Consider the following 16,940-nt stretch of genomic DNA (forward strand, 5'->3'; position numbering starts at 1 on the left):
TATTATATATATATATATGTATGTATGTATATATTTGGATCAAGCAGACAGACTGGAACTTGATGTAATAATTCAATAAAAAGTGAATGTGATGGACATGATGACTTCCAACACCAACATGAACTCAGGAACAGATATCACAGAGTCATTGTAAAATTTTCAGAAAACTCCTTAAACATGGATCATTTAAATTTCAGTTAAATTACTGAAGAACCAAGTTAGTTTCTCCTATAAGATGGAGCCTGACAACAGACGGAGAGAGGCTCCATTGGCTATGTTATTGTTGTTGTCAAGTGCCATCGAGTTGGTTCTGACCCATAGTGACCATGTATAGGTTTTCCGAGGAGTGGCTGGTGAGCTTAAACCGCAGTCCTTGAAGTTCAGACTGACTGTACAGTCCAGCACATTAACCCACAGCGCCACACCAGGACTCCAGTGCATACAGTTATTTTCATATTGGCCAAATTCCTCATAGAACGGAAGATACTTACATTTTCTTGCAAGCCTGAATGGTCACTTCCTCCTACAACATCAGATTGGATAAAACTGAATGAAGCTCTATTGGTATAAACAGAAATGAAACTGATAAAGAAAGATAACTTTCACAGCAGAGATACCTAAGAAAAAAGACATTCTATCACTTAGTTAGCATTCAGTAACAATGTTCAGTGAACATTTCAGTGTTCACTGATTGAGAACAACATATTAGTTATCATCTTAGGGCTTAAGTTTGATTACCTAAGAGAATACGATTGCTTGATACAGTGGAAATCTGTTTGCATAAATAACAATAAATGTTAATGCCTTGTAGAAATCCAGTATAAGTATCTTTTGAATAAAACAAGCATCACTGAAAACTGTTGGGTTTTTTTTTGGTGGTGGTTCCTTGGTTTTTTTGTAGTTGAAAAGAGCCTCTTTATACTAAAGAATAGTACTAATACCATTGTTTTCATTGTGTCTATTGTGTGCTAAAAGAGCTCTGGTAGCGTAGTGGTTACCGGGCTGCTATCCTCAGGGTCAGCAGTTGGAAACTACCAGCTGTTCCGTGGAAGAAAAGATGAGGCTTTCTGCCCCCATAAAGATTTACAGCCTGGGAAACCCTATGCAGGGTCGCTATGAGTCGGAACTGACTCCACAGCACACCACCACTACCACTATGTGCTAGGTTCTATGCTAAGCACTTTGCACATACTATTTCACTTCACTCTCCCAAGAACAACCCTACAAAGTAGGCAATATTATCCTCTGTGATGTATGAAAAAATACATCACAGAGGGGATATATAACTTGTCCAAAGTTACACAGCTGGTGAATATTAGAACAGAATTCAAACCCTGGTTTGCCTGCCATTCATACCATGCTCATAACCACATTTACAAAGTGTGCTTTGTCTAGAAAAAAATACATGTTTGGGCAAATTTTAAATGGATTGAACATTAACACAAGTACTGTAAATGTAAAATTGGTGTTATACAAGAGAGGTAATTAAAACAAAATTATGGAAATGTGAGCTTATAATCTATTTGTTATCTTTTATGGATCAAATGACACTAATTTTGAAAACATCTAAAGGAGGATGATGCCCATTTTGGGGTACGTGAGTAAAAAATTTATTAACTCATGGTTAAAAGATCAGGTTACTATGATTATCACATTTGTTTTTATTTTGGACTAATTTTATCAGTCCTATTTTTGCTTTTACTAATACCAGAATAGTTCTACAACTTCCTGACTTGGAAGAATTTGCTTGTTTTTGCATGTTTTAATTATGCAACCAGGTGGTTTTAAAGCTGGACATGGCACACATGTGCCAGGTGTCGTGTCCAAGGCCAAATTCAAGGTTTCCCGGGGAAAAGGTACAAGCTGGTCACTCACAGACCTGCGATTAGTTGGAGTCATAAGCACTTCAAAATGACCAATTAAGTTTATTTCAGTAATCTCCAAATTATGGTGGTGGTGGTATGCCGTGGAGTCAATTCCAACTCATAGCGACCCTGTATAGATTTCCGAGACTGTAAATCTTTACGGGAGCAGAAAGTCTCATCTTTATCCTGTTGAACCACTGGTAGTTTCTGACTGCTGACTATGAGATTAGCAGCCCGATTTGTAACCACTGCACAACCAGAGCCCCTTATCCAAATTATTGTTGTTATGTGCCATCGAGTCGGTTCCAACCCATAGCAAACCTGTATAGGATTTCCAAGGAGCAGCTGGGTGAGCTTGAACCACCGGCCTTGAGATTCAAACCGACTTTGCAGTCTAGCACATTAACCCACAGCACCACACCAGGACTTCCTCCAAATTATAAACACCCCCATTTATGAACTTTAGTCCTTAGAGCCACATTGCTCATTGGAGAACTTGGAAAGCAAAGTCCGTCAAATGTTATAAATTTCCAGTTTCCATCCTTCGGTGGTGGTTGTTGTTAAGTGCCATCAATTTGGTTTTGATTCATAGTGACCCTGTATAGGGTTTCCAAGGAGTGGACGGTGAGCTTGACCCACCAACATTACGGTTCAAACTGACCTTGCCGTCCAGCACATTAACTCACATTAACTCACGTTAACTAACATTAACTCCCAGCGCCACACCAGGACTCCATAGTTCATAAAAGCAATGTTCTCATACATCTTTGGAGAAAATGAAATACTTTAAGAATGTTGTTGTTTTTGTGTGCCACTGACTTGTGAAACTATGTTTAAGCACTAAGCAGCTAATCCGAAGGTCTGTAGTTATAACCCCCAGGCTCTTCATGGAAGAAATGAACTGGTAATCTGCTCCTGTAAATATTACAGCCTGAAAAACTCTGTGGAGCAATTCTACTGTGCTCTGTAGAGTCATTATGAGTCAGAATTTAAGGAATCCTCACTCTAAATCCAGAGAGCTCATTGAATTGTCTAGAGTTAGAGCACTTGGCTCTGCTCATTGGTTCATTTCATAGACATGATGTTTTTTAGAGTCTGTTCTTTCAAATTTCTGGATTTCTGAGCAGCTAGACTTAATAGGGTCCTGGTGTGGTATTTTAGGATCAGCCTTGGACTGCTAACCACAAGGTTGGCAGTTCAAACCCACAAGCCATTCATTGGAAGTGTTGCTGTGAGTCAGAACTGACTCGATAGCACTTAACAACAACAGATTTAACGGGAGCCAAGTTAGAAAGGAATGTTAAAAAAAATTTTAATAACAAGTTTATTTTGTTGTTGATGTTATGTTATGTTAGTTCCAAATCATAGTGACCTTGTATGGAATTTCCAAGGAGCTGCTGGTGGGTTTGGGGTTTTAACCACTGTCCTTGTGGTTAGCAGTCCAGAGGGTCTGATAATGACTTGTCATTGTGAACAGTGCCTGTCCTTGTCAACAGGATAAAGCTACTTGGTGACAGGGTTATTCCCTCACAATGACTCAGTTGTACAGAAACTATGCACAAAACATTTTGCATCTGAATCTAGATCTTAAGGACAGAGCCATAGAAATAAGTCTTGTTTTTTTTCTGCAGACTATTAGAAACTTAATATAATTTATGCCAAATCTGTTTAACTATAGTAATCTAGTTTTCCTGTAGAAAACTCCCTGGACCCTTTGATGTCCTTTCATTGCTTTCTGGTGGAAGGGAAAGGCAGTTTTGAGCTCCAAGTTACCTTAATTAACTGTCTGTTCTGCCTAAACTGACTGGACACGTCCGCTCTTTGTTTTGTGCTGAATAGTCCTCTACTCTAAAAGAAGTCCTAAGAGATTCAAATAAGGCAGATGTTGATTTACTTTGAGACTCAAAGTGACAATCAGGAATATGTTTTCTTATTTGATCCTTAATTTAATACACTTAAATTGTTTAGATCAGAGGCCCTGGTAGTGTAGTGGATTACGAGCTGAGCTGCTAACCCAAGGTCAGTAGTTCAATGTACCAGTCACTCAGAGGGAGAAAGATGAGGCTATCTGCTCACATAAAGACTTACAGCCTAGGAAACCATAAACAGGTCTCTATAAGTCAGAACTGACTCTAGGGCATACAACCATCACTACCACCATTGTTTAGTCAGGGGTGGAGATCCTTTTTCCTGCAAAGGGACATTTGGATGTTATACCGTAGTGGTTACGAATCGGGCTGTGAACCGCAAGGTCAGCAGTTCGAAACTACCAGCTGTTCCGCGGGAGAAAGATGAGGCTTTCTGCTCCCGTAAAGATTTACAGCCTTGGGAACCATGTACAGAGTCACTATGAGTTGGAACCGACTCCACAGCAGATAACAACAACGACAACATCATCATTCACAGGAAGTCTGGGTATGGCGCTGTGGGTTAATGCACCAGACTGCAAAGACGTTTGAACTGCAAGGTTGGCAGTTCAAGCTTACTAGCTGCTCCTTGGAAACCCTATACATTGTCGCTATGGGTCGGAATCGACTCAACGGTACTTAACAACAACAACAATCATGATTCACAAGGTCATACAAAATTTCAACTTAAAAATTAGCCTGCTGTATTAGGTCAAACATTAATTAATTTGCCCTTAATATTATGACTAAGGAGGTCAGGTAGAGTAGTGGTTAGGAATTGGGCTGCTAACCTCAAGGTCAGCAGTTCAAAACTACCAGCCATTTTGTGAAAGATGAGGCTTTCTGCTCCTGTAAAGATTTGCAGCCTCAGAAACCCTATACAAGGTCGCTATGAATCAGAACCGACTCCACGGCACACCATCACCACTACCAGTGTGATGGCTGGAGCTGCGGTTACCTTGCAGGGTCAGACCAAATGATTTCGAGGGCCATATAGTGGTTATGAATCGGGCTGCTAATCTCATGGTCAGCAGTTCGAAACTACCAGCTGTTACTTGGGAAAAAGATGAGGCTTTCTGCTTCTGTAAAGATTTACAGCCTTGGAAACCCTGTACAGGGTCGCTATGAAACAGAACTGACTTGACAGCACATAACAACAACAACAACATACAGCCTGAGGGCTGGATATTCCCCACCCCTGGTTAGATCCTTCACTCACTACCTGTCTGATCTTTGACAAGTTGCTTAGCCTCTATAATCCTCACTGCCCTTTAAAAAGTAATTAAGCACTTCATGATTGAATTAAATGAAATCATTTATATAAAGTACTAGACTGTAGTAAATGATCAATAAATATTAGAAAAAGTAGCTGTCAGTAGGTGAAAATGAAACAACCGTTTTGGCTCCAGGCCACAGGTTCACATACAATTAATTGGTCCTAGCATCCCGGGTAGGGTCCTGGTATGGTGTTATCGGATAAGCACTGGGCTGCTAACTGCAAGGTCAGCAGTTCAAATCCACTAGTCGATCCTTGGAAACCTTATACAGGGTTGTTATGAGTCAGAACTCACTCGATGACACTTTAACAACAATGGATCCTGGGTGTCTCATTTTGTTTCCCATGTGATTCTAATGGACACCCAGGGTTGTGGACAACTGAGCTAGATGACTACGTACAAGTTGTTTATGAGATTGAAGCAAAATATGTAGTATCTTGCAAGACTAAGTCTATTCCCTTTCCAGCTCTAGAATCCCTTGACCCTTCCAGAAATGCATGGATACAATCTTGTCAAAGGCAGCAGAAACGCTTGTTCTCCTGTGAGGGTCTGGGGCTCTAGGATTACTGGATTACTGATTTATTACTAGGTTTCCATTCTTGATCTGGGACTCTGAAAAAGAAACAAGTTAAATCCACAATGCCCACAGATTCTTATTTTCTAGTGGAGAGGATCATTCTGATCCTCTTCAATATCCTCATTTGGAGATAGGCATTGGAGGAAATATTAAAACTAATTTAATATTTCACTTTATTTCTAAGTTCGGAAGAGAAAAGGCCCTGTACACGTACATCCAGATGTCTGGAACAGTGAAGTCTATCGATACCACTACTTTAGAACAGCTTTTGGACCTCTAATTCCAAACACAGTTTCAATGTGACATACCAAAGGTAGGAAATGAACACACAGAACTAAACTGATAAGAACAAAAGTAAAATAAAAATTCCACAAGGATTTGATAGCTGATAAAGAGATAGAATAATAAGTAGGAACAGTTCGTACTGAATATCAATAGAAGTTATAATCATAAGGGAAATTTTCTGTCAGAATCAGCACCAGTATGTCAGGTAATTGATCCTGACTGTAGTTTAAGTTTTAAATAAATTTCAACCTTATCTTCCTTTGGAAAAGTCCACAGCATCCAGAAAACATGACCTCTGATCTATTTGCACATGATAAAGGATCAAAGATAGATCAATTTCTGTCCTAGGATCATGGTAAATGGGTAATATCTGTCCTGTATGTTTTCTCAACAGTGTTCTGAAAGTATTTTATTGTATAACTTTGTGAATGAAGTATATATCTACTGTTTTCTCATTATTCTTTAAATTTTGTGCTTATTATGAGGTGGAAATGAATCATTACTGTATAAATCAGTCAGCTCTGGTAGCGTAGTGGTTATGAATCGGGCTGCGAACCTTAAGGTCAGCGGTTCGAAACTACCAGTCACTCCGCGGGAGAAAGATGAGGCTTTCTACTCCCGTAAAGATTTACACCCTTGGAAACCCTGTTACAGGGTCGCTATGGGTCGGAACCGACTCAATGGCACTTAACAACAACATAGTATATTGGGTAGAAGCAGAGACCCAATGATGACTGATTGACTTTGGGTGAAATCCTTTATTTCTCTCTCAGTTCCCTCATCTATCAAGTGGAAATTTATAAAACAGTTCTACCTCAGAGGGTTGTTGTGAAAGTTAAATGAGTTAATATGTATAAAGTGCTCAGAATAGTGCCTGGCATATAAGAATTAATAATGCTAGTCATTATTAAAACCCATTGTTTAGGAAGCAGCAAGTGTTTGGCAATGATTGTGGGTGGTGGTTGTACAATATGATTAATATAATTGATATCACAAATTATATACCTGAAAAACATTGAATTGGCAAATTTTGTGATAGATATATATCTCTAACTCTATTTCTATATCTCTATATCTATATCTCTGTCTCTATCTCTATATCTATATCTATATCTATATCTATATCTATTGTTAAGTGCTGTCGAGTTGGTTGTGACCCACACAACCCTGTACAGGGTTTCTGAGGAGCAGCTGGTGAGATTGAACCATGGAGCTTGTGGTTCCAACCAACTTTGCAATCCAGTGCATTAACCTACAGCACCACACCGGCACTCTGGATATATACATATATATCTGTGTATGACACAGTGGCGGCAGCAATGGGCTCAAGCATAGCAGTGATTATGAGATTGGCCGGGACTGGGCAATGTTCTGTTCTGTTGTGCATAAGGTCACTATGAGTTGGTACTGACTCGGTGACACCTAACAACAACACATATGACAATTGCATATATCATATACATGTTAAAGCTATTAAAAGCAACATGAAAACCAACAAATGCACAGTGACATTTAAATTAAATTAGTTGAAATTAATAGACAACATATATCCTTCCAATAACTATTCCTTTTAAAATACCAGTATATGGTGTAGGTAGAAAATAAGAAGTTCAGACACTTAAAGCTGTGTTTTCTATTTTGACTCCCCTGTCCCTTGCCTTCTAGCAATTGAGAGGGTACAAATGAGTATGAAAAGAAACGAGTAGGTTTTGTTGGGAACTTTCACTATAACATCTTGTACTTTCTTATTTTCAAATTCTTAACAGATTTTTAGACCTGTGTGATGCTTATTAATTGTTCAGCATTAAAACAATTTTTTTGTTTTATTTTGTATTTAGTGAATTTCTCACTGTCCATGCTAAATCCAGGCAGAATTCTGGAAGAAGAAATGACTAGGTAATTGACTAATATGTGTATATTTATGGTGTCATTTAAAAAATATATTTCATTTGAAAATAATTTCAAATTTACAAAAAACATTTAAGAATAGTCTACTTATTAGTAATTATGCTATCATTTGGTCTCTGTTCTCCCCTCTCTTAGTCATTTGAAAGAAGTTTCTGTAAATCACAGCCCTTCATTGGTAACACTTGTTTGATTCCTAAGACTAAAGATATTATCTTATGCAACCATACTACAGTTATCAACAACAACAAAAATTAATATTGATGAACTACTACTCATCTAAACTATATCTACATTCCAAATTTGTCAGTTGATCTAATCATTCATTTATGGTGTTTCCCTTTCTTCCGTCTTCTTTATAAAAATCTCAAAAGCCTGTAACATAATGTTTGTACACCAGTTAGCGTTGATGATTACAGAGGATACAGGTGCTAACTATACGAAGGCGGGTCTGAAAGGCTTTATTTGGAAACAGTTTGTAAAATTATATGAGAAATATATTTGAAATATTGAAGCTGCATTTATTATTTTTAAAGACACTAATTTACTACTAATTTGGTTAAGGCTTCACTCTAAACTGGTTTGAATTAAAACTATTTTAATATATTGAGTTTTTAAAAATTTTTCTAATTCTGCCAAATAGGAGGAAGGTGTTTTGGTTCTTGTGTAAGGAATATGGAAAGATTTACATGAAGAACCATTTCATATCCTTGATCTATTTACTCCCATATTTGCAATATGTGAATCGTAGTGAACTTTTTAAATAGAATATGATGTGCAAATCTAGCATATTAAATATGAGAAGATTTCAATTGTATCTACAGTTGTCAACGTCAGTTAAAACTAATTACTGACAACGTCTTTTGTAGTTACTTTTTAAGTGGTCCTGGTGGTATAGTGGGTTACAAGTTGGACTGCTAACCAGAAGATCAGCAGTTTGAAACCACCAGCTGCTCAATGGGAAAAAAATAAGGCTATCTGTTCCCATGAAGATTTACAGTGTTAGAAGCCCAAAGGGACAGTTCCACTTTGTCCTAAAGGACCACTATGAGTTGGAAGTGACTATATGACAGTGGGTTTGTTGTTTTGTTTTTTTTGCAGGTAACCACACACACAAAAAAATGATCTGCTTTCTTTGGCTTCTAGTCCAAGTAGATAGATTTGGTATTATGAAACCCTTTCTTTTAAAATTTAATAAAAGAGGAACCTTTTAAATGTTTATTTGATACATTACCCTACACAGTCTTTGTGATCAACTTAGATAACTGATGAATTCTCAAGTCTGAAGAATTCTACTAAAAGAGATGAATTGTTGTTGTGTTATTGTTAAGGGCAATTGAATTGGTTCCAACCCATAGTGACCCTGTATAGGAGCAGCTGGTGAGCTTGAACCACTGACCTTGTAATTCAAAAACGACATTGCAATCCAGCATCACATCAGGACTCCAAAAGAGATGAATAAAAGAATTTAAAAGAGCCTTTCTAATTTTGTTTCCCTCCGCCCCCCACCCCCACCCCAGGTATGCATATTACTACTCAGGCTTAGGTGCTGGAGTTCTTGTTGCTGCCTACATTCAAGTTTCCTTTTGGACTTTGGCAGCTGGCCGACAGATTAAGAAAATTCGGCACAAGTTTTTCCATGCTATTCTCCGACAGGAAATAGGCTGGTTTGATATCAAAGACACCACAGAACTCAACACACGGCTGACAGAGTAAGTGTATTGCTAATGTCACATTTTCATAAAGAAATTAACCACTAACTACATGAAAATTTGTCAAGGGAAGCTTTTTTTGTTTTTTTAAGAAAAAAAGTAGCTTAAGCATTTGATGTATATTGGGAATAGATCATTTGATGGCCATACTTAGAAGCATGTAACAACCTATGCCACAGTGTACTTTCCATATCTCTGTGTTTCTCTTCCCAGTTACATAGCAGGTTTGTTTAAGCACTCATGTATGTGGTACTGTAGGATAAACACTGGACTACTAACCATGAGTTATACAGGTTATACCCTATACAGGGTCACTGTGAGTCAGAACCGACTCATGCCACTTAACAACAACAGCAACATGTTATACTTGCTTCTTTCACATGATGCTTACCACAGGGCCTGACATATGATAGATGCTCAAAGGTGGTTGATGAATGAAAACATTGAATGAATTCACAAAGAGACTTGCATTCATAATTATTGATTGTTTGCTTATTCAACAAATATTTGAGGACCTATTTTGTGTTCTAGATACCTGTGATCCATTAGGAAACAAAATAAAGATTTCTGATCTTTTGGTGCTTACATTCAGGAAGAGATAGATGATAAATATAAACAGAATAAATAAGGAACGTCTATGCTAAGCAGTAAGTGCAATGGCAAAATAGCAATTAGGATAGACGAGAGGTGTTGGGAATGACCAGGGATGGGGAAGGGTGGCAGATTACAATAGGGTGATCACAATTGAATTAAAAAAAAAAAATTGAAGGAGATAAGAACAATCTGCGGGCAAAATATTACAGGCAGGACATCAGCCTGTGGGAAGGCCCTAAGGTAGGGTTGTGTGTGTCTAGAGAGTCATGGAAAAACTCATAGTGCGCAGATGAAGTCAAAAAAGGGAAGAAAGTCAAGGTGTTTAGGGCCTTATAGGCCTTGATTAGGACTTGAACTCTGAGTGAAATGGTTAACCATTTCTGATTCCAAAGGTTTACACTGGCAGTTATGTTGAGAAAGAACTGTGTTGAGAACAAAGGCAAGAATAGATGAAAGAAGCCCATCCCCATTATTGCAATTCCCTGCCTTTAAACAAATTGACTTGTATGTTCACAATGCTAAACTTCTCTAATAGGATTAACTAATTTAGTAGTATGAATTTTAATGATATTAATAACTTCTTAGAAGCATGACTTAATTCTGGATTTCTTCCTTTGTGCATAATTAGGTGAGGAAATACCATTTAAGAGGCTTACAACAGTACAAATGTTACCTGTCTATGTGTTTGTTATATATGTGCTTCGCCTTTCTAATTGAACACCTCCTGCCTGTAACCATCTAGGTGTGATCTTTTTTAGTGACATCTCCAAAATCAGTGAAGGAATTGGTGACAAGGTTGGAATGTTCTTTCAAGCAGTAGCCACGTTTTTTGCAGGATTCATAGTGGGGTTCATCAGAGGATGGAAGCTCACACTTGTGATAATGGCCATCAGCCCTATCCTGGGACTCTCTGCTGCTGTTTGGGCAAAGGTATGTGAACCTGGGCATTTCATGTCTACAGAGTTCTTTTAAATAAGCAAGATTCTGGTACTTGTATTTCTGCAGATCTAGGACTCCTGGTGTGGTGCTGTAGGATAAGCACTGGACTGCGAACCAACCACAAGGTCCGTGATTCAAACCTACCAGCTACTCCTCAGAAACCCTACAGGGTTGCTGTGCGTTGGAACTGACTAGACAGCACTTAACAACAACAATGTTGAATGTTAGTTGAAATTCCATGTGAAGACAGGTTATTAATATGGTGCCTTAATAAAGAAATCTTTTTTTAATGTGACTCAAAATGTCACACTTATCTCAATTATAATTTTTTTGCAGTGCTATTGTTTGTGGTGCTGTAGGATCCGCACAGAACTGCTAACCACAAAGTTGGTTGTTTAAACCACCAGCCACTTCTTGGAAATTCTATTCCAAGGTCGCTATGAGTCAGAACTGACTCAATGGCATTTAACAACATTATTTTTGGGAGGTAAATCTTCTGGTAATATAATTTGTGGCATATGAGATTGTTGTTGTTGTTAAGTGCCTTCAAGTCTCTTCCAACTCATAGTAACCCTATGTAGGATTTCCAAGGAGCAGCCTGGTGGGTTTGAACTGCCAACCTTGTGGTTTGCAGTCCAGTGCTGATCCAACAGTGCTGCACCAGGAATCCAGTCCTTATTTAAGGAAATACAATTTTAAATATAGCATTTTCCCCAAATTATTCCATGAATCAATATAAAAAATTAAAATAGAGTTTGATTTTTTTGTGGATTTTTAATTGTTTACCTGTGACTATTAGGTGGCACTCTGCTAGTTTTGTCTTGCGGTAAAATACATATAACCTGCTCTACTTTAGCCAATGTGAGAGAGTTAAGAAATTTTACTGGCAATTCTGGCTCATTTTGGGATTGATCATTTACTGAGTGAACTATTTGTAGCTCTTTTGTTTTTGTTCTTCCTTTACCATCTGCCTGCAATGTCTTTTAGCCATCTCATTATTCGATAGTACAGCCAGGAGTGAATCTGGATGTGTTGTGTTCATGCTGTTGTTGTTAAGAGCCAACGAGTCAGTTCCCACCAATAGTGACCCTGCATAGGGATTCTAAGGAGCATCTTGTGGATTTGAACTACCGCCCTTGTGGTTGGTGGTCTAGTGCATATCCTATAGCACCACACCAGGAGTTCTAGTAATTAAAAATCACACAGTAAGAGAAAAGATGGTGAAACCTTTCAAAACAGTACAATTTTACAATCAACAGAGAAAAAAAATATAATAGATTTGTAACTTGACACTCCAAAAAAATACAACTTAGAAATTGATGTTTGCTTTCCTTTTTCCTGACTCCTCTTGAGGAGTCTATTACCAAAAACTGAACCAGACTTAACCTGTATAAGACGTGGCAGTAGTTATTGTATCTGGTACACTGAATCCCATTTGCTACATGAACCAACATTTGGAAATGGATAGAGTTTGGGAAAGATAGGTGGGTCAGCAGTTTGAACCCACCAGCTGCTCCGTGGAGAAAGCTGAGGATTTCTGCTCCCATAAATACTTACAGCCTTCGAAACCATATACAGGGTCACTATGAGTCAAACCCAATTCAACAGCACGTATTAGCAGGGTTGGAAGAAAATATAAAGGCATTCGCCAGACTGTCTAATTTTTCTCCACATATAAAAGTCATGAATATTTTTCTTCTGTCCAGATACTCTCAGCCTTTACCGACAAAGAACTCGCTGCATATGCAAAAGCTGGCGCTGTGGCTGAAGAAGCTCTGGGGGCAATCAGGACTGTGATAGCTTTCGGGGGACAGAACAAAGAACTGGAAAGGTCAGAAAGGTTCTTTGTCCATTCATTCAAGGAACCCATTTTTACATCTTGTTCTTCTTTCTTTTGTGGTATGTGTTTATTATTTTCCCTTTCCTAAGATTAGCTCCTACTCCACAAACATAAGTGCCCTTCACTGATCCGCATTTTACTGAAATCAGGTTAAAGTAGAAGTTTTTAACTTTTGTTTGTTCTGTTGACTCCTTTGGAAGTTTTATGAAGCCCCTGGCGTCACTTCTTAGAAAAATGTTTTTAAATGCATTAAACAAACGACAGGATTATCAAACAATTTATATTGAAGTGCAGCTATCAAACTATTTTTAAATTGTGATGTAACAGATATGTTCCCTTGCTGTTAACTTATTAAACAATAACATCTAACTGCTGATTTAATAACTGTGATCATTTCAATATAAGGGTCTGGTTAAAGATATTTCAAAGTACCTGCAACATTATTGTATCATATTTTTTAAATCTTGGATTTCAATTAGTAATAAAATTATAGTTACAAATGCTAAATTTGTAGTATTGAAAGATAATTGGAAGAAATGCTGAATTTTAGAATTAAGAAGTTAGTGGAAATAAGTATGTCATTTTGTTTCTCATTCAGGTTCTCTTACTCATGGATCCTAGTAGGTCAAGTACCCCTGCTCTAAAGGAACTTAATAACCAGAACCTGAAAGCCAGAACAAAATTCCCACAATTAAAGGCTACTCTACTTAAATATTTCCAACCAGCTTTCTTTCAATAATAACATTCCCGGGTAGACTTGAAGTATGATTCCTTGTAAAATATTTTCTTTTGCAGTTCTGTGGGACTTCTGAATCTCACAACTCTTTGAAATGATCCCAAAATTTCCCCAGTGCCTTCCATCTTATTTTCTATTTTCCTTTTTTCTGTTCCTAAGGCCTCTTCTAAGCCAGTATGCACTAACCTCTTCCTTTTTTCTCTCTCATTGCTGCTTCCTGTACTCAATAGTCCCCACTGACCACACTAACCCTCAGTTGGACCTCAGGATGTCAGTGTAATCAGTGCTGCTCCTAGCCGTGGTAAGCAAGGTAATTACAGCATGACCACCACTGTCATCGGAGCTTTGTGTCACATTGGGGCAGATGTAAACCTTCCTTTGAGCACCTTGACAGAAGTCATCATAGTGCTAGATGTGGCATGCTGGCTTTATCCCTGAGACTCAGCTCTCCTGAGTGGATGGATGCATCCAGCACACACATTTGATGAAAGTTCAATAAAGAGTTGGGTGCTTTAAGTGATTAAAGAGACAAAAAAACTTTGGTGGCAGCATACTTTTTTTTTTTAAACTAATGCATCACTATGTTTCACTTGGTTCATATAAAAAAGGTGGTGCTATTGTTTTTTTGTTAAAAATAGAAGCACCCTAATTTATATGGTATTTTCTCAAAAGTCTCACTCTTTATTCATTAGACTTTTTTTTCCAGATTTAAATTTTACATACCCACAAGTCTAGCAAAGAAGAGTAGATATAATTTGATATAAAAATTATTGTAATTTAACAGAACCATTCTAGACAATTTGTATATTTACTTTTAATCCAAAAAGCTAGTAATATGAATTTTAATTAATATTTAAAAAATATAATATAATGAAAAAATTAAGGAAGAGGTGAGATTTTAATACAATAATAATGATAATAATGTTGTTGTTAATACCATCGAGTTGGTGCCAACTCATAGTGACCCTGTATAGGGTTTCCAAGGAGTGCCTGGTGAGTTTGAACCACCAACCTTGCAGTTCAAACTAATGAGTTGCCACATCAGAGTTATCAGGTTTTGCCATTTATGTGTCAAGCACTTTCTATAATTATATATCAACATCACCATTATTTTCCATGTTCCAAAAAAACCAACCCATAGCAACTCTATGGGACAGAGTGAAGTTGCTCCTTAGGGTTTCCAAGACTATATACATCTTCATAGGAGCAGATAACTTCATCTTTCTACTGTGAGCGGCTGGTGGATTTGAACCACCAACCTGTGGCTAGCAGCCCAGCACTTAACCCACTACACCTATTGTTGTCAGGTGCCATTGAATTGGTTCTGACTCATAGTGACCCTCTATACACTACAACGAAATACTGCCTAGTCCTGCACCATTCTCACAATTATTATATTTGAACCCATTTTTGCTGCCATTGTGTCAGTCCATCTCATTAGGGGTTTTCTTCTTTTTCACCAACCCTCCAGTTTACCAAGCACAACGTCTTTCTCCTGTTGTGACTAAGCCCTCCTGACAACCTATCCAAAATACGAGACAAAGTCTCACCATCTTTGATTTTAGGAGTATTCGGACTATACTTCCTCCAATACAGATCTGTTTAGTCTCCTGGAAGTTCATGGTACTTTCAGTATTCGTCGCCAACATGACAATTCAAATAGATCAATTTTTGTACAGTCTTCCTTATTTATTGTTCAATTTTCACATCCATATGAGGCAGTTTAAAATACCATGGCTTGGGTCAGGCACACCTTAGTCCTCAAAGTGCACTCTTGCTCTTGAACACTTTAAAGGGTCTTTTGCAACAGATTTGCTTAATGCAATATGTCATTTGAGTTTTTGACTGCTGCTTCCATGGCCATTCATTGTAGGTGCAAGCAAAATGAAGGCTTAGACATCTTTGATGTCTTAGACATCAATCTTTTCACTATTAATCATGATGTTATTTATTGGCCCAATTGTGAAGATTTTAATTTTCTTCACTTTGAGGTGCAATCCATATTGAAGGCTATCCTCTTTGATCTTCATTAGTCAGTATTTTAAGTCTTCTTTTCTTCTAGCAAGCAAGGTTGGGTCTATATATCACAAATTGTTAATGAGTTTTCCTCCAATCCTGATGCCACATTCTTCTTCATATAGTTCAGTTTCTCAGATTATTTACTCAGTATACAGCTGAATAAGTATGGTGAAAGGATACAATCGTATCACATACCTTTTCTGATTTCAAACCATTCTATATCCCTTTGTTCTGTTACAATGACTGCCTCTTTGTCTATGGATGGATTCCTAATGAGTACAATTAAGTGTTCTGGAATACCCATTCTTCTCAGTGTTCTCCATAGTTTGTTATGATCTGCACAGTCTGATGATTTTTCATGGTCAATAATGTACAAGTAAACATCTTTCTGGTATTCTCTGCTTTCAAACAAGATCCATCTGATGTCAGTAATGATATCCCTAGTTCTACATCCTCTTCCGAATCTAGCTTGAATTTCTGGCAGCTCCCTGCCAATATAGTGTTGCAACTGTTTTTGAATTATCTTCAGCAAAATTTTACTTGTGTGCCATATTAATGATATTGTTTGATGATTTCCACATTCTGTTGGGTCACCATTCTTTGGAATGGGCCCAAATATTAATTTCTTCCAATCAGTTGGCCAGGTAGCCGTCTTCCAAATTTCTTGGCATAGATGAGTACTCCATGCTGTATCAGTTTGTTGAAACATTTCAATTTGTATTCTGTCAATTCTGGAGCCTGTTTCTTGCCAATGCCTTCAGTGCAGCTTAGACTTCTTCCTCTAGTAGCGTGGATTCTTGATCGTACACTACCTCTTGAAATGGTTGAGCATCAGCTAATTTTTTTGTTTGTATAGTAACTGTGTATTCCCTCCATCTTGTTTCAATGCTTCTTGCAGTATTCAATATTTTGTCCATAGAATTCAATATTGCAATCTGAGGCTTGAATTTTTTAATTCTTTCAGCTTCAGAAATGCTGAGTGTGATCTTCCCTTTTGGTTTTCTAACTCCAGGTCTTTGCACATTTCAAAATAATACTTGATTTTGTCTTCTCAAGCTGCCTTTTGAAATATTTTGTTCAGCTCTTTTACTTTACCATTTCTTCCAGTTGTTTTAGCTTCTCTATGTTCAAGAACAGAGTCCTGGTGTGGCACTGTGAGTTAATCGTGCTGGACTGCAAAGTCGGTTGAAACTGCAAGGTCGGTGGTTCAAGCTCACCAGCTACTCCTTGGAAACCCTATACAGGGTTTCTATGGGTCAGAACTGACTTGACGGCACTTAAGAA

At 37.8% G+C, this 16,940-nt stretch overlaps 1 protein-coding gene across 3 annotated transcripts in view; it reads left to right on the forward strand.

Annotated features, from left to right (window-relative positions):
• The window catches only part of ABCB4 (ATP-binding cassette, sub-family B (MDR/TAP), member 4), a 90,580-nt gene that overhangs the window by 10,070 nt on the left and 63,570 nt on the right, over nt 1-16,940 (forward strand). For all 3 annotated transcript variants that reach the window (XM_006834326.1, XM_006834327.1, XM_006834328.1), the window contains exons 5-8: nt 7,750-7,807; nt 9,337-9,528; nt 10,881-11,052; nt 12,768-12,892. In XM_006834326.1, the coding sequence (XP_006834389.1) occupies nt 7,750-7,807; nt 9,337-9,528; nt 10,881-11,052; nt 12,768-12,892 (547 nt within the window). The remainder of the gene's footprint in view (nt 1-7,749; nt 7,808-9,336; nt 9,529-10,880; nt 11,053-12,767; nt 12,893-16,940) is intronic.

This window comes from Chrysochloris asiatica, unplaced genomic scaffold (genome assembly GCF_000296735.1).
Source record: "Chrysochloris asiatica unplaced genomic scaffold, ChrAsi1.0 scaffold00010, whole genome shotgun sequence".
Lineage (NCBI taxonomy): Eukaryota > Metazoa > Chordata > Mammalia > Afrosoricida > Chrysochloridae > Chrysochloris > Chrysochloris asiatica.